This window comes from Dermacentor albipictus, chromosome 6, assembly GCF_038994185.2.
Source record: "Dermacentor albipictus isolate Rhodes 1998 colony chromosome 6, USDA_Dalb.pri_finalv2, whole genome shotgun sequence".
Classification (NCBI taxonomy): domain Eukaryota; kingdom Metazoa; phylum Arthropoda; class Arachnida; order Ixodida; family Ixodidae; genus Dermacentor; species Dermacentor albipictus.
Genome location: NC_091826.1, coordinates 91394739 through 91416184, shown reverse-complemented (window position 1 = coordinate 91416184; position 21446 = coordinate 91394739). Strand labels below are relative to the sequence as shown.

The following is a 21446-nucleotide window of genomic DNA, read 5'->3' as shown; positions in this document are numbered from 1 at the left end:
GTTCATGTTCTTTTTCGGGCGCACCTGACACCACGCTTCAATTAATTGCTATCAAACAACATGTCGCCCTCCGAGTGAAACTGCTACTTATTTTTGGTGGTTCGAGCATGCGGTGTGGCAATTATTAGAGCCTTTTGGAATATCAGTGCTTCCCAGCGCCGCTGTGTTGTGGCTGTCACTGGGTGTTGCGCATCAATGTGCACAATGCGGGATGGAAACAGAACATCTAGCAGGTCAGGATAATGCAGTTAGACAAATTGCGCAGTACACAAGTTGGCAACCGTCTCAAGCGGCTGTTGCACTCAATTTACCTCAATCTACGTGGAATTGTTGCACACCTTCTATTAATGATCGAATGCAAAGTACAGGAAACTATAGCACTTTCCATTTATCGGGAATCATTGTTTGCTTTAGCTTTTTTTTTTTACCAGTAAAACGAAACTTGTTGTCGGCTTATGTGGAATGACCAACAGCACACTGGGCCGAGTGTTTCACCTGCAATCAAGAGAAGTGGCTTCCCTGCATACCTTGGCTATTTCTGCACCCAAGATGCAGACCCATGTACAACCATGCTGGAGCGAGTGTAGGACACTAGGCTGCACTAAGCTTCCACAGCCTTTTATTTTTTATTATTAACTGCATTTGAGGAGAAGTTAGTGCCTACGCGTGGCACCACCAAGTATTAAACAGGGTGTAGTTGAGGTACCCCTGCAGTTTGGACACCGTGAACAAAGAGGCGAAGGGCCTCCTTTTGAACGTGCTGCAAATCGAATTTCTGTGCCGGCTATGCTTTTATGTCGTGGCATGGCCTCTGAAATCCTGTGGTGCGGTGCCTGCGCAGCGCGACGCGATCTCAAAGGCCACGGCTGCGGAAAGCTGCATGAACTTACGTATGACTGGTGACGCGGCAGAGGTAGGACTGTTCCAGTGCAAGCTGACAGAGCTGGACGTGATGCCTGTCACTCGCAGGTTCGGCACCGACGGCGGGTCTGCAAGAGAATTGGGTGAAGAGCGCTGACTAGGAGCAAAACACAGACACATATGTGTACCCATGAGCAACGATGCAAGCAACGACTACTCACGGTGAGCGGTCTGATTCAGATTCCTTTATTTTTGCATTTCTTCCTCTTTACAAGGAACACTCTCAAGACTCATTGAGGAGTGCCATCGCGGCAGTTTAACTGGTGATATAGCACCGCACGCGCAGTGAGAAGAGAGGGAGATGGGGGAGTGAAACAGATAAAGAGAGCGAGAAAAGGCGTGACTCTAGGTTGTTCACACAGCATGCAGTACGGAAGATCCGAGTACGGTTACCACATTCGGCAGATTGCCTTTTCGTGAGCCGAGGTGTCTCGGCAGAATACTCATGTTGCCATATTGCGGCGCCGCAACCTTGTTCACCACTGGCTGGCGGCTTTTGTGATAGCCATGGTGTGTCCATTTCCGTCGCCTTGTATTGCGATACCAGCGTTAAAAGACAGTACACAAGAGACAAAGGCGGCACGATACAGGCGCTGCATTGTGAAAATGTTGCAAAAATGTCCGTTAACTTACGGACCAACTGTCTAAAGCCCTGATTCTTTCGTGTTGCCTTTGTCTCGAGTTCCCTCTTTTACAACTGGTGTAGGTAATAAAAAACAACACGTAATGAATGCACTAGCATCCATTATCCGTGTCACTATTTTGTATTTCGCTGCCTGCTGTCCATGGTGCTTATTGCGGCTGTGTATGGCGTGGCTGAGCGTTGCCATGCAGGCCCTATCTTGAAAGCGATCCGTGGTCGGTACTGAGTCTAGGTGCGTTGAGGGCTGATGGTTTCGTGTGTGCTGTGTTCTCGCCGCTTAGTTCGCGTTGAAGCGAGAGGCAGCATGAAGGTCAAGTCGCTCACTGCCGCCGCCGCCGCTCTTCCTCACGTCAGGGTTTTGACAGCAAGTTTCCGTGGTCATAGAGTGAGATGCATTCAAGTTTGCCTGTGTGCTCATGACACCATGCTTCTTAACTTAGTAATTAAGTGAATGTTTAAAAGTTTATACGGCCTATAAAACTGATATCCTTACTTTGTATAGCTGTCCAATAATTTGATGGATAAAATTGGAAGGAACGCCCGCCTACAGCTACAACTCGACCATCCATGTCGTAATCATCAATCTTTTAGGCGTTACTTCCCCCATGTGTCACAGTTCACTCACTTCAAGCTTAACACTGCGGCATTAGGGGAACCCTGAATAAGTATTGTTTGAATACACTATTTTCGTTGGTTTCCACATAACAGTTTCATTATTAAAAGAGGAAAAGGGTGGTAAAAGTTCTATCTTCTGAATTTCACGCCGGAAGTGCAGTGCCGGCATGTCATTGTAACGTCGCGAATTTCAAAATATTTCTTCTCGTTTGAGCCGTTTATGGTGCAGTAAAGGTTCCGGGAAACTTGACACGTTAGGTCTTATGGCTCCTTCAGAATGCAGTGTGGTCGATTATTACGGATATCAGTTCAGTAGGCCAGAGCAGACGCCATCAAAGTTCATGACGTCATGACGAGCTGGTGCAGGAAATCCAATGCGGCGTTGCCACCCGTCCTTCGCTTTCACGTCTTTTCTAGCTTATGAAACATCTTCTCACAGCAAGAGCAGCCTTTTTGGCATTCTATAGAATGGTAATTTACAAACACGACTCGAATTATTCCTCTCTTCAGTGTTCCTTTGAAGTGGCACAATATATTCGTACTAAATGAAATTAGTTTTAAGCGTAGGGCATCCAACGCTGGACTGATGCTGCCCGGGGTTAGTACAGCGACTCGTGGAACATCCGATTCCTCATCCGACAAGACTGTGGCGTGGTGTGAAAGGCAAAACTTCTGCCCTACTGACGTCATCGAGTCGGTGCGAAAGCGTCAAAACAATTTTCCATGACAGGCTGATGTAAAGCTGGTTTTGCATGTATTTAACGGGAGCGCAAACCATTATGCAGATTGGTCAGACCCAACATGAAGTGTTTCTAAACGCGTAGGTGGGTGTAAACACTACCGCAAATAGTCGTATTTCCTCCACCACCTCTCTCTCTAGATCTCGAACATCAATCATCTTATGTGTGTAAGTACCCTGACATTTCTTTTTTGTCTAGCGTGTCGTATAATACTTATTCCTTTCTCTTTTTCTGTGCTTTCGTACGATCAACTAGCGTTCGCAAAATAATTAATAGGTTTTCCATAGGAATCAACAGTAAAGGGGTCCCGTTGCAGTCATTGACTTTGGGACCCTCGTCTGCATACTATTTATTGTTTACTCATTGTTTTTTGAATGACGAATAAACTGAAACTGAAAGCGCGTCCCGCCGGACTGACTTCTAAAAAAACAAACCCGTTTGTGGAAAGAATTAGGTTCGTTCAGCTAACCACCACTCTATTACACGTGCGTGTACTATGTAGTGTAGTACGTACCTCCGTTGAGTGTGATGCAGGCGACCTCCTCGGAGGCTGGCCCCGAGCCCACCTCGTTGAAGGCCTTGAGCATGAAGCGGTATGTGGAGGCTGCCTGGAGGCCCCGGAACGTGCGCTGCTCGGTGTCCCTGTTGACCGTGTCGTGCACGAATGGCGTGCCGTCCATCTTGTGGCCTATGTAATAGCCCTTCAGCTCGCCGTTCAGCTGGTCCGCCGGAGGGGGCTGTATGGTGGGCGCGTGCGCAGTGGGAACCATAGTGAACCATTGCGACTGAGTATGCCGGGAGGGCTGGCCAATAAAGCCTACGATCATGCGAGATCGTAGGCTTTGAATAGAACTGGCCGTCTCGTGTAAGAAGTGCGCAAACCAGAGCGGTGGATGCTGCATGCGCAAGTCGCACGTTTTGAGTTTGTCAACCACTGAAGCTAGCTGAAAGTCTCAGAGGCACTTCGTAAATCTCACCGTGCATATTGCTCATATAGTGATGGATTGCACGAGGCCCGCAAAACAACGGCAATGACAACCTGCGTCACCGAATGGTATCAGGACTCTACGTTGTGTGCTAAGCCTCGGGGTTACGTACATCTAATGGCGCGCGACAAAGGTACGTAGGAAAAGAAGCCGGCTTGTGCTGTGAGCAAAAGCGAAATGTCGCGAAAAAAAAAAAAATTGAATGTATTGCTAAGTTTCGCTATGGTAACCATGTTGCTGTGGCTATCAGTGAAATCATGTACACCAGCAAGGAAAACAGGAAGAGAAACCGCAAACTTGCATCTGTGCAAGTCCGAATCCGGTTGGAAAGTTACTGTTTTGACACATTGTTAAGACGCGTACTGGTGTGTCCGCGCTGTAGCTGTGGCGTTCTGTTGCAGAGCACAGTGTCATGGTTTGGATTACTGGCAGCGGTGATTGCAAATTAGCATGCTCGTGTGGCATGGATTAGGTGCACGCTAGACAACTCTGTGTGGTCGAAATCGAGGCGCTTACACAATGGCATGCCCCATAGCCGACTGTGTAGCTTTGAAAACGTTACAAGCCCAAAAATTCATCAAGTTTTGTTGTGTTCCGAAATTGCTGCATGGCAGGGTCTTATGAAGTTTTTTTAGGGTGTCTCGTCAGTGGACTTCAGTATCATTGTATTTCCTTTTCTGGGCAATTCTGTGTAGACTGCAGCTGTTTACATTGTTGCTGGGCTGTGCTTTCGGTACAGCATATTCAAAATCTGTGTGGAAAATGGTCACGGCTGCAGGAAAAAAAGGACGCAGCATCAGTGTTCAACCTGCATCGTTCTGTTCGTGTTGTCATCGCTTTCCACACCCGATTTCAAGTATGCATCCCCTCCAGCTATCCCAGCTTTCTATACCATGATTCCGGTAGTACCGCAAACGGGCCGAAGGAGCCTTGTTACAGAACTTGATGGGAATGCGAGAGGTCACTCACCTCCCAGGACACCTTGATGTTCCGGGTGTCGAGGGCCTCGCACTGGACGTTCATAGGTGGCGCGCTGGGCTCTGCGAGTGCGGGTAAACAACATGTGCGTTAGGAGTGACCGAGAGACTTAGCGCTCACGCGCATTCACCGTATACAGTATGGCGGCGTATGCAGTCGTGTGCAACAGTGACACTCAAAAAAGCGACGGGACAGTTTCAGGCACATGCGCGCAAACGCAATGGCCACGACCGCCTGCGATCGAAATTGCGGTAAAAAAAAAAAGGGTATTAAATCTGGCTCTGAGAAGGCATAACTCTCTTTGCTTTGTTTAAACATATGAAACGACTTTGCTACCCCGAGCACATGTTTGTTCATTGGCTTTTAGTTTTATGGCAAGACTCGTCTTTGAAACTCCCTTTATCTGTAGGGTGTCCCAGCAAACATTATCCAAGTTATTAAAGAAAAAAAAAAAAGAAACGGTGCGAGGTATGATGTTCACACCTATGGTGTTTGGTTGTCAGGCCTAGCTGGGACATGCAGTATAAAGAGAGATAAAAAGAAACGGAACTAAGTGCAGGCAGGTTAACCAGGTTGCAGCTGGTGAAGCTGGAAATATCCCTAGGCCACAATCAGTGATCGGGGATAGGGATATATCTTCACAAAAGATTGCTGCTTGGTGCATATATGCGTTGAACTTGAGAGAAGGAAGGGGGTTACGCTTCTCCTCGTTCTTGCACTAGTGTCCGTCAAACAGGTCCATTTATTTAGTACACCCGCTCTACTCGTATACGCTCTCGCAGAAAAAAAAAAGCACTGGTGGAGGTGCCAACAGAAACCTCCAAAAAAACTCAGTGCCCTTCCACTCTGAAGAAGGATGACCAGTGAAGCTGTGTATGTGGGCTCTTTAATGGCGAACTGCACCTCCGCCGCGGGTCAGCCCGGCATTGCACTATCTTCGGGATCGGCTCACGTAAGGGGAGTGCTTAACGCCTGCTTCACCTCCGCCGCAGGTCAGCCCGGCATTTCACGATCTTCGGGATCGGCCCACGTATGGGGAGTGCTTAACGCCTGCTTAATCTTCGCCGCAGGTCGGCCCGGCATTGCACTGTCTTCGGGATCGGCCCACGTATGGGGAGTGCTTAACGCCTGCTTCACCTCCGCCGCAAGTCGGCCCGGCATTGCACTGTCTTCGGGATCGGCCCACGTATGGGGTGTGCTTAACGCCTGCTTCACCCCCGCCGCAAGTCGGCCCGGCATCGCACTGTCTTCGGGATCGGCCCACGTATGGGGTGTGCTTAACGCCTGCTTCACCCCCGCCGCAAGTCGGCCCGGCATCGCACTATATTCGGGATCGGCCCACGTATGGGGAGTGCTTAACGCCTGCTTCACCTCCACCGCGGGTCGGCCCGGCATAGCACTATATTCGGGATCGGCTCACGTAAGGGGAGTGCTTAACGCCTGCTTCACCTCCGTTGCGGGTCGGCCCGGCATTTCACGATCTTCGGGATCGGCCCACGTATGGGGAGTGCTTACGCCTGCTTCACCTCCACCGCGGGTCGGCCCGGTATTGCACTGTCTTCGGGATGGGCCCACGTATGGGGAGTCTTTTGCCTACCACGCCAACGACACTAAAATTTCTTGGAATACAGCTTCGCTGTAATAAGCGGAAACGTCACGCCTCCGCGAGCCTGCAGTATCTGTTTTCTCGAGCAAGCTGCAAAATGCACCAACTGCCTCCTGATGACAGTACGACCCCGCACTTTCAGTGGACGGTCCGATTTATGGCCTCACTCTTTTGATCGAGGACTGTCTGTGCATCCTTCTGGTTGTGCACTTACAAAAGAAACGCAGGAAGAGGTAACGTAGCTTATAAGGCGTGTATAGATGTATAAGCACACTGTTATTTGGTAGGGGGTAAGGGTCATCAGTCGAGCTTGCGTGCCTGTACCTTCGGCGGCCGTCTGGAAGGTGATGGTGTCCGAGGGGTCCCCGAAGCCGACCGAGTTCTCTGCCAACACCAGTGCCAGGTACTCTGTGCCCGGATGCAGGTTGGTGACCATGAGCGACGTCCGCATCCCGTCTACTTCTTGCTCCTGGAGAACGCTGCCGCGGGCTGCGGGATGAGGGGGAAGAGCAAGACTCGGTATGCGACATAGGCGGCTGTGCGTGTTCCCGAAGGTCTCGGCCCAAGGTCAGACTGGTGCACGCACAACCTTAATGGGAACTGAGTTGTAGCGCACGGCCGAAACCCCGCGACGCCGAAATTGATGAAGAATAAATGGGGTAAAAGTGAGCTATTCAGCACGCAACTAGATATGTTAGAACTATGACACGATATACGAGATTGTAGACTTTGGCTCGTAACGCACACAAGCGCCGGTGCACATAAATTATACCGAACCTTTTGTTAAGCGGAGTTCCTGACTACTAGCGAGTACGACGGTCGCCTTGAACCGTCATTTCTTGAGCGCATCGTGGCTTCAGAGGCAGGCGCATACGTACGTGGCGCAGTTCGGAACAACTCTATCCGGAAGAAGTATTTAAGGCACGTTCACACCGAAGACGGAGCGGCCAAGCGGATCCGGCCAAGCGGCCGCGGATTTTCCGGTTTGCGGAAAATGCGCGGCCGCTTGGCCGGATCGCGCCCGGACCGACTTTTTCCGCGCGGATAAGTTGGCCGCTTTGGCCTCAGCCAATCAGAACCCGACACTGCGGAAGCGCTGGTGAACGAATGTAAACGAATGTCTTTCTCTGGGCTTTTCGCTTCTGTTATTCATAAGCGTCAAAACGGCAAGTTGGGCCACTTGGTTGGGATTTATAGTGAGGTTTGTTACAGCGCAACACAATACAAGGACAAAAGAAGGTATAAAACGACGACACGGCGCCGTGTCGTCGCTTTCCACCTTCTTTTGTCCTTGTGTTGCGCTGTAACAAATCTTGAAAATCGACTAGACAAGTGGCGAGTAAAATGCCAACGATCTCGTCTTCTTCGTCTGAGCTCATCATTTTGCAGGAGTAGATAGCGGACGGGAGCGCGCCGACCCACGACGAAAAAAAAATATCGAAAGTGCGCGTACAAACCGAAAGCGCCGCGAGATGGCGGCACGTCCCTGAAATCGCTGAAGAAATTGCGAGATGCCCCGCCTTCCCGGCGGCGCGGATAGCCAGACAACGCGGCTGGTCTGAACAGGCGCGGGCGCTCGCCGCCTCGCCGCTTTGAAAATCCGCTTGACGCTCCGCTTTCGGTGTGAATGTGCCTTTACTTTCACATTACCGTGCATTCGCGCATGCGCGAGGGCGAGATTTCTGGTTCTTTCTTTTTCTTTCCCCCGCACGGCCGGCGCCGCGGAGGCGAGCGCCATATGGCGGTGGTGCAAGGAACGCAGCGGCGCGCGTACTCCGCTATGATTGGTTCGCCTATTCGGCAAGAGAGCAGTTGGGCCGCAGCTCCCACGGTCACAAAACCCGGCGAGGTTCGCAAAGCTTCGCTTTTCTTAAAACAAAAGCACCCCCGTTACCCCTCGCCGGAAGTGACGCATGACCCAGTACGCGCGGCTCCTCGGCGCGACCGCGGAGATTCTGCGCCGCCTACCTGCGGCTTACCGCGGCTGAGAAATCTCGCAGGCAACATGGTGGCATTTACGTCACATCTTCTAACCACGCGCACGCGTCTTCTGCTCATGCTATTTAAAAGCTGCTAAGAAAATTTGAAACTACCAGCCCCGCAGCTTTGCCATGATTGCAGTGTACCAGTAGACGGTTTAGCCAGAATGAAATTTTGTCGCAGTTCTTCTTTAAGAGCAAGCGGGACGGGGGTGTCGTGGATGCTAGCGGCTGAGCGTGTTCGCCGTAACGTATATATGCTCAAAGCGAATACCCACACGACTTCCTCCAGTAGCGAAAGACGTATCGGTTGACGGGTCTCCTGGGCGGCGACCACTTGACCGACACGTAGCGGCTGCGTCGCTCCGTCACCACCACGTCGGTCGGGCTCTCGGGGGGCTCTGCAGTGGATTGGGGCAAAGGGTTCGTTAGCGACGATTTCGTTAGCAAGACCAGTCGTAAAAAAAAAAAAAAATGGACTCGACGATAGTCACCAGTGCTTAAAAAAGAAACGGGTGTGTGTGAGAGAGCTAAGTGCCTCGTCCTGCTTCCACTTCCATGCCCAAGACAAGCGTTATTTTGCGCAGCAGGAGAGCGAATCCAACACCTTCGTGATGTTTTTTCTTTTTTTTTTTCTGAGGCACTGCCGGAATTACGGAATGCGTGTCGTCCCCGTTCAGCGTCTCATCTAGTGGTCCTTGGGAGTCTAAGGCTGCATGGAACTTGGAAACTAGCAGACGGTATCGGAAAATTGCGGAATACCATCGCCCGACGCACACTCAAGCCATAGGTTAAGTTCTTTATGCGAAAAAGTAACGAGAGCAACTGGAAGATTACTTCGTAGAAAGGCGAGAGTTCCAACGTGCGCCGTTACCGTGACGATCGGAAGATCAGCGTGAAGTGAAAATTTAGACGCCGGTTTCCCGAACGATGTAACTTGCGATGCCAGCTCTTCGTCATCTGAGGGAACCATTGCGGGGGGGGGGGGGGGAAGAAACAAACCGGACGATGATGTACGTCGTAGCCGGTGTGGCGTGCGTTCTTCAATCTGAGTACAACAGAAAAAAAAAAAACTACCGAAGGGCGTGTATTAAAATAAATGGAGTAATTATGCTGTTTAGCATCGCAAAGCAGCGCAGGCGCTATGACTGGCGACATAGTGTGTGTGGGGGAGGGGACCTCCGGATAAATTTTTACCACCCCGGGTTTCTTAATGTGCATGTAACGTTCCGCCTCCATGGAAACCTGGCTGCCGCGGCTGGTAGTCGAACCCGGGACCTCGCGCTCAGATGACAGTGATGACAATAACGATTAGTGGGGTTTATGATACTCAAGTTTCATTTTTTTTAAATTTCGCGCCGAAGCTTCAGAGCCTGCCCTTCAGTATGACATCAGTGATATTAAAATAAATTTTCGCATCAGGGCCGCAGTTGCTCAGTAAAAGTTTTTTAAACCTTCTAAAAGCGCTGTTTGGCTCATTTAGAATGCAATATAGTCGATCTTTGTCGATATATAATAACCAGGCCCGAGACCAAACGTCCTCAAGGTTCACGGCGTCATGATGCGCCGGAGTGAAAACTTGAAAATGGCGTCGCCACCAGCTTTTGTTCTTGCATCTTTTCCGACATACCAATGCCCTCCGTCCCTATCGCTGTAAGAGTGTATATTTCAGAATTGTACAAGTGTAGTTTACTAACGCAGCTCAAACAACTCTTTTTTACTTCTCTTCAGTGTCTCTGTGGCTATAACTCCAGGTGGTCGAAATGAATTTGGAGCCCCGCACTGAGGCGTCTGCTATACCCCGATGCACTGCTTTGGGCCGATAAACGGAGTGAATGAACGAACGAATGAATCAGTCAGTTGTATTGATCGAGGGTTTGACGAATCAATTGTACAGGCACACACCCGCTTTCGTTTAACCGGACACCGCTTAATTCTCGCCGCACGTCAGTGCTTCGTGCCCTACCCGCCGTGGTTGCTCAGTGGCTATGGTGTTGGGCTGCTGAGCACGAGGTCGCGGGATCGAATCCCGGCCACGGCGGCCGCATTTCGATGGGGGCGAAATGCGAAAACACCCGTGTGCTTAGATTTAGGCGCACGTTAAAGAACCCCAGGTGGTCAAAATTTCCGGAGCCCTCCACTACGGCGTGCCTCATAATCAGAAAGTGGTTTTGGCACGTAAAACCCCAAATATTATTAGTGCTTCGTGCCGATTTTTACTCACGAACCTCGGGCAAATAAATCGCGCCTATTGTTATAATATGTATATTGGTTGCTGCAGTTTAGAGCGCTGACGAAAATTCAGCACTGCGCGAGCAACGGCATTGCTGTGTTCGGGAGCAGGTGATCGTCGAAGCCGACGGTGGTGACTGTGCCTAGCTCTTTCTCCTTCCTTATGTGGGTCAATGATCCCGGAATCAATAAAGCTCGGGCCCGCCCTACGTTATATAAGAACTTCGCATCGTTAGTGTTTATTGACGTTTCCGTGCGGGAAAGCTTGTCGGCAGTGTTGGGGGTAAACAGGTCAGTTGAAGGCCCAAATTTAGGTAAAACAGTTGCGTTCCGCAAGCAGCCAAACACTTAGCCGAACGACCCACCGCCCCGTATCACACAACACGTTTCTTTTGTTTTTTCTCTCCGAAGCGCGATTCGCGGTGGTTCACGCGAAACACCTTACCGAGGACGGTGAGCCGGAAGGTGTGCTTCGTCTGTCCGTAGTCGTTCTTGGCGACGCACACGTAGGCCGTGGCGTCCTTGCGGGCGCTGTTGTGGATCACCAGCACCGAGGTCACCCCCGTGGCGCTCATCTCCTCGTGGGTCTCGTACCTGCGACCAACGCGGGTGCGCGCGCCATGAGCGAGCGAGCGAGCGGCGCAGCGTCAGGGCGTTCCGGCACCGGAATACACGTGGCACCCGGTTACAGCTTCGCGCGACAGCAATTGCGATTCGTCAGCCGAACGTCACCTCTACGTCTGATCCCCGCTTCGACGACAGCGTTTATTTTTACATTTGACAACGGCAGATCAACCTGGACAGGAGAGCCGTTCGCGGTCACAAGGTTACTCAGGACTGCATGCAGCCTCATGCGTCGCTATAGCCCAGAAAGCAGAGCACGCATCGCTACGGTGCCCACAGTCAATTGACTGCAGTCACCGCCTGTAGACATAGAGACGTTGGGCATCATTGTAGACGGGTTCTGCGGCAATTTTCTTTCCATGCCTCTAGCCTACTCCCTCTGGGTGTAGAGTTAGCCAACAAGACGCGCGTCCTTTTGACTCCTCGCGTTTTCATTTCGGTCTCTCTCTTTTCATGGCGTTTCGGAACGCGTGTGCCGGTCGTCTCTCCCATGTGCGCCCGATAAACCGCGCTGGTTCGGTTGTTTGCCTACCTGTCAACGGAAGGCAGAAGCAGGGTGTTATCCTTCTCCCACGTGACCACCAGCGGGTGCTGGCCGCTGGCTTCGCAGGCGATCTTGGCGATGTCCCCGCGCTTGACGGACACGTCCGACGAAGATTTGCTGATGCGCGGAGGAACTGCGGGCAAGGGAACGCGGCAGCGTTGGATTGGGCGTCACATTTCGCGTTCCTTTCAGACACACCGCGCACTGGTAGTGTGGACTGTGAAAAGTGGACCTGCGTTCGAAATGTCCCAAGTTCCGCAGCATGGAAGCAAAGTTGACATTTTGTTGCGTATTACGTTATAGCCTACGGCATCGCCACTTATGACATACGTGCTGTGTAGACTTCCCCAGGGCGTGACGTCGTGTACCGTTGCTTGCCGCACACTTGCCGACTCCAGACGGCGTGTGATTCTATAGATGGCTTGCACTGACGTCATCTTAGCTGCCATATGGAGGACCAGCGAGCTGATAAGCTGCGTGCGTGACGTCACATGCAAGACATCTATTGGCCCTGAGCATTTTATGGTCGTAAAAAAAAAAAAAACAGAGAGAGAGAGAACTGCCCAAGTCACAGATTATTGCAGCTCGACAGGAAATGTTTTTTAAAGTTTTTTGTAGAGTCGACTGCACTGCATGCATTTCAGACCGAACTATTCGCAGTGCAATGCCGTCCGAACTCCGCTGTGTACGAAGCGCGCGAAGATGGAAATCTGCGTGGCGACCGCTAGGTGGGGGCCTGCAAGATGCATGACCCTTTGATTTTCGTCATATCGACATGCGCAGCGCCAAAGAGACCCACGTAGGCAACTCCGCCACGTCGCGGGACTCCTGGGGTCGTGGCGAGAACCAACGGGCAGGGCAGATATGTTCAGGGGCGTTAGCCCAATTTTGCCGCTGTGATGTTGCCACCATAGAGTGCGGCTTAACTTCAATATACGTTCTGCGAGCTTCCGCGCCGTGGGAGTACTTGTCCGGCCTTACCATTAGTCTTTCAGTGTTTCTCCGCTTCTAACGAAATACCGCTTCTCACGAATTCCACTTTGCCCGATCACTTCGCTATAACGAGGGTACTCATACGTGCGAATAAGTTCAGGTGGCAACGCTCTTGTGTAAGCGCTTGTCTTCGTCAGTCGGGCCTGCTTCGTGTGAACCGTCGCGCATGCGTGACTGCGGACGCCTCGTGGCCTCCCAGGTGCCGTGCCATGCAAGTCGAGGCAGGCGAAAGCGGCGTCCCCCTTACCGTGCACGGATACCTTGATGGTCTTGGAGAGGGGCGGCGCCACGCCGTTGCTGACGTCGCACTGGTAGAGGCCCTCGTCGTCCGACTCGACATTCTCGATGACCAGCGTCCCGTTGTCGTGGATCTTCCTCCGGCCCACGGGGTGCAGCGGCACGAAGTCCCGGGAGCCTGCGCGGTAACGCTTTGTCACTTAGCGGTGGCGGACGGGCATGACCGGCGCTTTTGGAAGGTGCATATCTCTCTGTGCAGTGACGCTCTAAGCTCTGCCTGTGTCAATAACGAGGCGCGCTGCGCATTGTCAGCGTTATCTAGGAGTCAGTGCTTAGGGATCAGTCATATTTAGAAAACTACTGCCGGTGTCCGATCAGCCATACGGCTTTCCATCTCTGTTCACTACCCGCTCTTATATAATGATATGTAGCAGATAGAACGAACAGATTATTAAAAAGAAAAAAAAAACTATTATTTTACGCGAACAAAACGAAGTAGACATTGTTCAGAAGAGTGTAGGCTTGGGCTGGTTGGTAATACATAGTTGCACTGGAAGCATAGCGCGGGAGGGACGAAAGACAGCGCTTGTCCTGTCTAGTCTGTCTTTCGTCCCTCCCGCGCTGTACTTCCTGAAGACATCGTTTACAAATCAATTGAGAAGCCGCTAGTAATCTTTTTGGTGATGACATTGAATTAGCAGCAATTTATTATATAATCGTTAGTTACTGTCGTAATTCACAATTCACAAGTCGACTAAACAGTTGTAGGCAGTCACCGGAAATATCGAACTTTTTCAACAAACTCGACTTTTTTTAATGAAAAGAAATGAAGCGCGGGATAAATAAGAAATACCACGTGATGGCGCACGAAACTGCATAATAACCCGTACCATAAAGCAACGCCCTCAAGCAAGCTCACTGGGGAAACTGTTTGATCTTTTATACATCTAACAGCTGCGTCTGTGAGGAAGGTAGTGTCTTTCCACCGTAAAACCTGTGCGCAATACAAGTTCGTGTCCAGTGTTATTTGTCATTGCCTCTGTTTCTTTTTTACTTTAACCTATTCCTTCGAAACAAATGTTCAGTCAGTCGTTATTTAGCGCTTATGCCGTGTATTCTTGTCCCCGTCGTCGTACACAATTTGCGTCTAAATGTCAACACGATCCGGTCTGTATGGCAGCACGCATACCACCAGCGCAATGCAACGCCATCCCAATCATCTGACATTGCGCGCAGTGTATGCGCGTATGTACACGCGAGCGCTCGCTCACCGATCTGCATCTTCCACGTGAAGCGCGGCTTGGGGAATCCCGCCGCGTTGCAGGCCAGCACCAGGTCTCGTCCCTGGACGGCGTCCGTGTCCTTTGGTTCCGAGAGCCAGACAGGAGCAGCTGCATGGGGGCACAGAACGCGACGACGTTAACACTTTTGCGGAGACGGCGAAAGGCGCGGGGTAATGAGTGGCCTGGCGTTCGGTTCTCGACAGAAGAGCGGGAAAATCGTTCTCGACCACGCCCATCCCACGTGGTCTCTCGTCTTGTTCGCGAGAAAGTGTGCCGCTGGATACGGAAGAAAAAAAATAATCGAAATGTTAAGGTTATGGACACTTCCAACGGGATTTCGCCCCAAAAGGAATCTCAGCGGCCTCTGGACTCTTGTTGCCATTGTGAACACACCCGAGCCCTCTTCATCTCAAAAGGTCAGCTGCATAAGCTGCAGAAGGTCACACCCCAGAGAGGAGGAAATTTTGTCTTCCACGTGGAAATGTTCCTAGAAAAAAAGGAATGTGACTTTCTGTGATGATATTGTACTCCTTAACCCTTTGTTGATTTGCTGATTCGGTGTTAACTAGGGGATGAGTTGGTGGGTATATTTCCCGCTTGACGGTGCTATAGTTCCCGCTATATGTTTTTGGCTTAAGTGTCCAGACTGATATATTTCGGACGCGAACAGGCTTTCGTTCTCCATGTCTTAAAATGGAACATGGTTGCTGAAAAAAAATAATAATGGGGGGAGGAGATCAATGTTAGGCAGTAGTAACCGTAAATCTGCCTTGTCCTTCGCTTCGTTTCCTTATCCCTTGTTGCGTGAATCTGAAAGAAGAGTGTTGAAATGCAAAATGAGACGAGCGTAGCTTCAGGTAGCGTAGCGCGTGCAACAGCAACAAAAAAAATTAAAATACTGAGGTACGTACCTGTAATAGCCACCCGAGCTGCGATTTCCGGATGCTCAACAAGGAATAAGTTCTCTCGCGACGTGTCAAACTGACACTGCCGCGCCACCGAGTAACCAACCACCAAATAGTTCACATTGTACGCAATATTTAATTCCATTTATTTTTAACGATGTCGCTCGGGAAACCGTAGTGTCAAGTCCGAATGTCGTCTTGTTCTGCTCCGATTCGAGGGCAACTACGAATCGTAGTAGCGAAAAGACACGTACATTCAGAAATTGTTGCCTTGATCAGCGCGAACCAACGCGAACGTCCTTCAGGTGGCTTTATGTAGATCGACAGTTGAATGTGCTCACAATATTTGCTTTCTTTCGTTCGTGTTGAAGCGCCAGAAAAGAATACGACCAATTTTGATAACATTTGATTGATTTGGCTTTACGACTAAAATCAACACGTAGGCTTAAGAGTAGAAATGACGGGGAAACCCTTAATGTTCAGAAGCAGATCGCCCAATCCACTTTGTCACCGCCGCTGATGTCGCTAGCTTATAGACCAGAGTTTTCCCGCGCTTGTAGGGTGCAACCATCTTGTTTTGGGGACTGCGGGAACAGGCGAACAGCGAGAAGGATCAAAGCCACCTGGATAGCACAAGGCCCGTTCACTCCGATCCATGACGTCGTGCTACCCGGCCCGAAATTTCCATTGTCAAGGCTGGCGTGACGAAAGCGGTGACGTCAAAATTACCACGGCTTACTCGGGAGCATCCCCATTATATATTCTGTGGCAGTCGCGCCAGGTAGCATGACGTCACGGATCGGAGTGAACAGGCCTTGCGCTATCTAGGTGGTGTTGGAAGGATGCCGCTCACCTGGTTCTCGACACGCAGTCCCTGCACGGGCCACGCATGACCGATGAGCGTGCTGAGCGTTGTCCTCACTCATACAACTGTCCCCAAAACAAGATTGCTGCACTCTACAAGCGCTGCGAAATTCTCATCTGCAGATACACCCGCCCAAATGCGATGCACAAAGCGTTGCATTTCGGAAGCGTTCTCCGTGCAGCTTATCTTCCTAAGCGTTTTTCATCAACATATTGCTTCAGATCAGATAAAAAAAAGTAGAAGAAAAGAACGGCGGATGTTATAAACCTCCCGGGTACATAGCCATTTGTGACAGCCCTCGCGCGCCACCACAAATTCAGCAGGGGGCGGTTTAGTCCATTCTCCGATAGCTATACCTTGTATCAGGAGAGCCGCCGTCACCGCGGCGCTGCCGGCGGCGTTCTCGGCGAGGCAGGTGTAGTTGCCGACGTCGGAGGCCGAGACGGAGCGGAAGCTCAGGGTGGACACGCCGTCACCGAGCGTCTTGACGCTTCTCGCATCGCCGTCCGCCGCGATCTTTCGCCCGTCTTTCGACCAGTGAATCGTAAAGGGAGGCGAACCGCCGATCGCGGCGCACACGACCGCGGTCTGGTCGCCGACCGCGAGGCCCTCCTTGAACTGAAAGTTCTGGAGGAGCGGCGCATCTGGAAAAGACGTGCGGCGGAAGTGCGCGTCGTGCCCTCGTAAAGAGCTGTAGCGAAAATCGTGCTATAGTCGTGCGATAGCTCACGAATGTTCCGTGCAATAAGCTTTCCCATACTTCGAGTGCACACTTGGGAGCCTCTGCTATAGTGATTGCGTATACTAGCAGTACTAGCAGTAACGTTGTTCTAACAGTGACGTAAATCTACGGCTAGCAAGTCCAAGATACTTAGCACTTGATTCTGCAGTCTTGTGTACAGGGTGTCGTACGTAACTTGCGCCAAAATTTAAAAAAAAAATGTAAAAAAAGAAAGTATGCGACCTATAGCTAGACAGAACCAAGATAGTGTTGTCTGTCGCCGCTTGGGGCGAGTGATACTGTATCTAGTATTTCGGCTAATTACACGATTAGTTGGTAATTAGTTTGTCAAATATTATAATCGGAGCTAAATCGTCACTTAGGAAATTGTAGGCGATTGAGAAACATTTCCGGCACACCTTTCTGCTGCTCCGCACATAAAAGTTCTTTTCCAAGCCACGAAGAAGCCGGCAAAAGCACGCGAAAGGTGCCGCGCGATTAGTTGCGCGGCGCTTTTTCGGGTTTTCCGAACTTTCATATATGTTAGTGCTAAGTATATGTCATTGTCCTGTTTTGATTTCATGCTTGGTTTCTTTAGCGGTGAATAATGCTACGAGTACGTCAAGGAAAGCATGAGTGAGCTTTAGAAATAGCGTACCAGAAGGTAAGGCACGCCAGCGGCTTCGCGCACAAGGGAACACAAAGAGAGCGCAGAATAGCCCATCGCAGTTGGCGTTCCGCGCATGCGCAGTGCCGCTGGTACTATCACTGTGTACGCATCCCCCCTCGGGTACACTGTTCTTAAACTCCTTATTAACGCTGCACCGTATCGCACAAGGCGATGCGACGGCTTGAAGTTCTCACTCACCACTGGCTCGGAGAAACTTCACTAAAGAGAAGCCGAGAAGTAGTGTGCACAGGAAAGCCATCGCTTTCCTGTGCGCGAGACGTCGAAGGAAGGAAGACGCGGCGTATCGACACTGACCAGGAGAGCGTGTGCGGACTTTTAGGGAATCGTAGGGTCAACGCCTGTGCGAGCGTAGGAATGACGTCGGGTCTCTTTTTTTCAGAAGGCTTCTGGGTTTCGCGAACTGCTAGCGCCACGTCGCGAGTGGAGGACGAACCAGAAACACACGCGGGCGCGTAACTGCAAATAAGGTAGCGCGAAGCCGTCACCGCAGGGCGTGTTTCGAACTCTACATGGCAGCGTCGGCGCTGCATTTGAGGGAGACGAAACAGTGTTCTCGAACAAATTTATTTCAAAGCAGTACAGAAACAGAAAACGAAACAACAAAGAAAAGGAGCAAACTACCAGAAAATATGCGCACCAAGTTTCATTCTAACCTCCTCCAATGATCAAAGTTCAGATTTTCCGTCCGTACTGACGGCTGGTTCTTTTTTTTTTTTTTTGTCAGTTGCATCGTGCACAATGGTTTTGTAGTACCACCGAGGCTAGGGTTGCCACCTTAGTTAAGAAAGAACAAACAGGAAACCGAGAAGGCCGAGAGTGAAACATGCTGTATGCAAAAATACAAACTAAAAAAAATATGTGGTGAGACGCCGACTACAAATTTTGCATGATTTAAAGTTCGTTGAAAGGCTTATGTGTATAAAATGTGGTGCACACTTAAAACCTTCATGCTGTGTTCGCGACTAACTTATTCGTAAGGCATGTTCATAGCCTACGAACAACGCAGATCTACGTTGATCTCTAGACAACAACATACATGATGCTTTAAGAAATAAGGAAAGTTTAAGGAATTAGGAATGAATTGCTTGGGACATTTCAGTTGCTCGGTATGTATAAACGGCCGACAGAGCGTTTGCGATGCAGCTCATGGTAGAGAGGTCTAGCTTGTCCGCGAACTTCTTACCGTTTGCGGTATACCGAGTTACCGGAGAAGTGTGTACGGAAGCAACAAAGCTGGTAGCGACATTTTGCGACGCTTCTTATAAGCGCAGTGCCTTACAGACACGTTTACTTGTTCCACGAGTGTTCTTGTCGAAAAAAAAAAGGACGTTTAATAACGCAACGTGTTCACGATTTACACTGCTGCCGAAAAATCTGCACCAGCAGCGAAGTGGAATGCATTTGGTTGCTGCAATAATAGCTCTGCGTTTGCCTGGTTGAACCCTGTGCCATCAGGTAGCGCCACCAACCCCTACCGCTCACGTTTACGGCTCCGGTGACTCGGTAATCCGCAGACGGTGAGAAGTTTAGTGGCAAACCAAAACTCTATAATACTGCCGAGTTAAGGAGAACCGCGAAACAGGCAAACCGGGCAGCGGGGCACCGTGGTAAAAAACAAAAGCAAAACTAAACTTTCGCCGCTGGAAAACCGGCCAGGTGGCAACCCTAGGCGAGGCACCTCTTCTTCTAGCGAAGTTAGCGTACACTATTACGCGGTAATTTTATTAGAGCCTACGTATCTGTTACTGATGAGTGCACCTACCTTTAACCACAAGCTCTGCGGACGTGTGGTCACTACCCGCGCCGTTGTGTGCCTGGCAGGTGTAGTTCCCAATGTTCTCGGCCGTCACCTCGTCGATCGTGAGCGAGCTCAAGCCCTCGCACAAGGTCCGTACTTGCACATTTTGCTTGGCCGTCACTGGTAGGCCGTCCTTGTACCAAGCGAACTCGAAAGGTTCGTCGCCTTCCAGGGCGGTGCAGTAGACGACCACACTTTTGTGCAGGTGGGGTTCCTTCGGGAAATAGAACGGCTGAAGCTTGGGAGGGTTCCCTTGGAAGGAAGATGCGAAAGAAAAAAAAAATGCATAAGCGTGGAAATTAATCGCAGCGACAGATATGCGTGTTTTCTACCGTGTGGAAGACACATCGTCTGACGAATTCGCGTACTCGTTTTGTCTGACACAATTCACTTCCCTTTCAAGCATTAATTAGTAACACTTAAATGTCGATGAGAGTGGTCACTCACCTGCGTGTGCGGCGCAGTGAAGAATGACGGTCAAACAGGTTGCCACAGCCAGCTTCTCCGCGCACATGGCGGAATCTCCCGAGGTGTTAAGCGAACGTGACAGCGGCGGCAGCAGCACTTCGCGCAGGACTTCGAAGGGGGTAGTAGTGCGTTTCACGGTGGCCTATGTTGGATACGGGCAGCCAGGCGCCTGTGGCCGCGGCTTCGTGCGTGAAATCACTCAGCAGCCGCGTTCTGAAGCTTTTTTGTGCTGCACGGGGGAAAATATTGTGGGCTCAGCTACGTCGCCCTGCGCACCACTGATCTTCGAGCAACATGTGCAGGCGTGCCCGAAAAAAGTGTGGGTGCGTGGTTTTTTGTCGGCTTCGCGTCCCCTCGAAGTGTGCGCGCCGTTTGACGAGTGGGCCCGAACGTTCTCAGCGATCTCATTGTTCGAGAAACACGAGGCAAACTGGTTGCCGCCACGGCAGCAGGGACGACGTCACGTGAGGGGGAAAGAAGAGGGTAGCCGAAGAAGAAAAGCCCCTTTTCCCTCCGGCGGGGAAAAAGTGCTTTATTAAAGGAAGCAGTGCAGGTGTGCAAGAGGATTCCAAAGACTTTTCGTGAGCAGCGCTGCTTTTGCTGTCGTCTCGAGAGCAATCATGTTTCTGTTCGCATTTTTTCTATTCCTGGCCTAAATGCCTGCAAATATGTAGAATAAACACCGGTGAATCTTCTATCCGCCAAAATCCCTTCGGCACGCTTATCTCTTGCCGGTGGGCGTCGGGTGTTCCGGACACCGACGTGACAAGAGAGAGCTGCCGGGCGTCCAGGAGGAAACTTTCTGATCTCTCCTTGAGATCAAGTACCGAGCATTGTGTACTCGGAGGAGACGTCAGTGAGGCGGTGCAGCGATCGCTCGAATGAAGAACTAACTGCAAGACTGGGAGAACCCCGCATGGGAACGCCATGAAAACTGATGTCCCGCATGGATGAATGGATATTTTAAGAAAAATAATGGAGGAATAAATACCGGTGACAGGATTGCGTGAATTTTAATGGCAATTTATCGCGATTCGCTTGCTATTGCAATTTTGTTTGCTGTTTGCGATGTAAATGTGGTTATATAAACTTTGTATGAATGCTTAAGCAAGGAGCGTCGCTGAGGACGTTGCACTGTGGTGTGCAAACCGTTTCTGTCTTATGAACCTGCTAAGAAAATCCGTAGTAGTCATCCGCGCCTCTTACAAGGAAATACTGTTCAGGACACAGGTACGAATATGCCTATAGACAGATTTGGCCGCGAACCTCCTCCAAACGGCCGGCTTCATGTTCGTTCAACTGCACAGGTATATCCGCTGATTCCTGAGCAAACGCCATTCACTCACGCCGCCTTACAAGAGCCAGTGTGGTTGAAGTTTAATATGAACGGGAATAACTGCATCTTGTCAGCAGTCGTTACAGTACTAGTGGCGACAATTACATTACTTCTTTGGAGCGATGATTCCATCGTTAAACGGGCTTCTTACTCAACAAAGATTACCATTCTTGGTTGCTCGTGCCATTAATTCGCTTTTGTGCGAGATCGCATGCGCTTTCAAAGGACAAACTATTTTTCCCCCGGTGTATATGACCCGGATAATGCAACAATTCCGTTCC

General features: G+C 50.5%; 1 protein-coding gene and 1 long non-coding RNA gene across 34 annotated transcripts in view; one reads left to right on the top strand and one right to left on the bottom strand.

Annotated features, from left to right (window-relative positions):
• Nucleotides 1-13197, top strand: part of LOC139061290 (uncharacterized) — a 37725-nt gene extending 24528 nt beyond the window's left edge. The window contains exons 2-3 of the long non-coding RNA XR_011515332.1: nt 970-1083; nt 13061-13197. This is a non-coding gene — a long non-coding RNA (uncharacterized lncRNA). The remainder of the gene's footprint in view (nt 1-969; nt 1084-13060) is intronic.
• The window catches only part of LOC135897687 (cell adhesion molecule Dscam1-like), a 96257-nt gene that overhangs the window by 20096 nt on the left and 54715 nt on the right, over nt 1-21446 (bottom strand). For 30 of the 33 annotated variants that reach the window (XM_070541029.1, XM_065426407.2, XM_070541025.1 and 27 more), the window contains 9 exons: nt 14370-14489; nt 13109-13276; nt 11857-12001; nt 11146-11294; nt 8747-8869; nt 6814-6978; nt 4875-4945; nt 3434-3656; nt 891-989 (listed from right to left, as the gene is read on the bottom strand). In XM_070541029.1, the coding sequence (XP_070397130.1) occupies nt 891-989; nt 3434-3656; nt 4875-4945; nt 6814-6978; nt 8747-8869; nt 11146-11294; nt 11857-12001; nt 13109-13276; nt 14370-14489 (1263 nt within the window). Of the gene's footprint in view, nt 1-890; nt 990-3433; nt 3657-4874; nt 4946-6813; nt 6979-8746; nt 8870-11145; nt 11295-11856; nt 12002-13108; nt 13277-14369; nt 14490-16507; nt 16796-17740; nt 17846-19325; nt 19614-19808; nt 20118-21446 lie in introns of those variants that run through there. The other 3 variants (XM_065426410.2, XM_065426413.2, XM_070541023.1) reach the window with 3 other exon arrangements.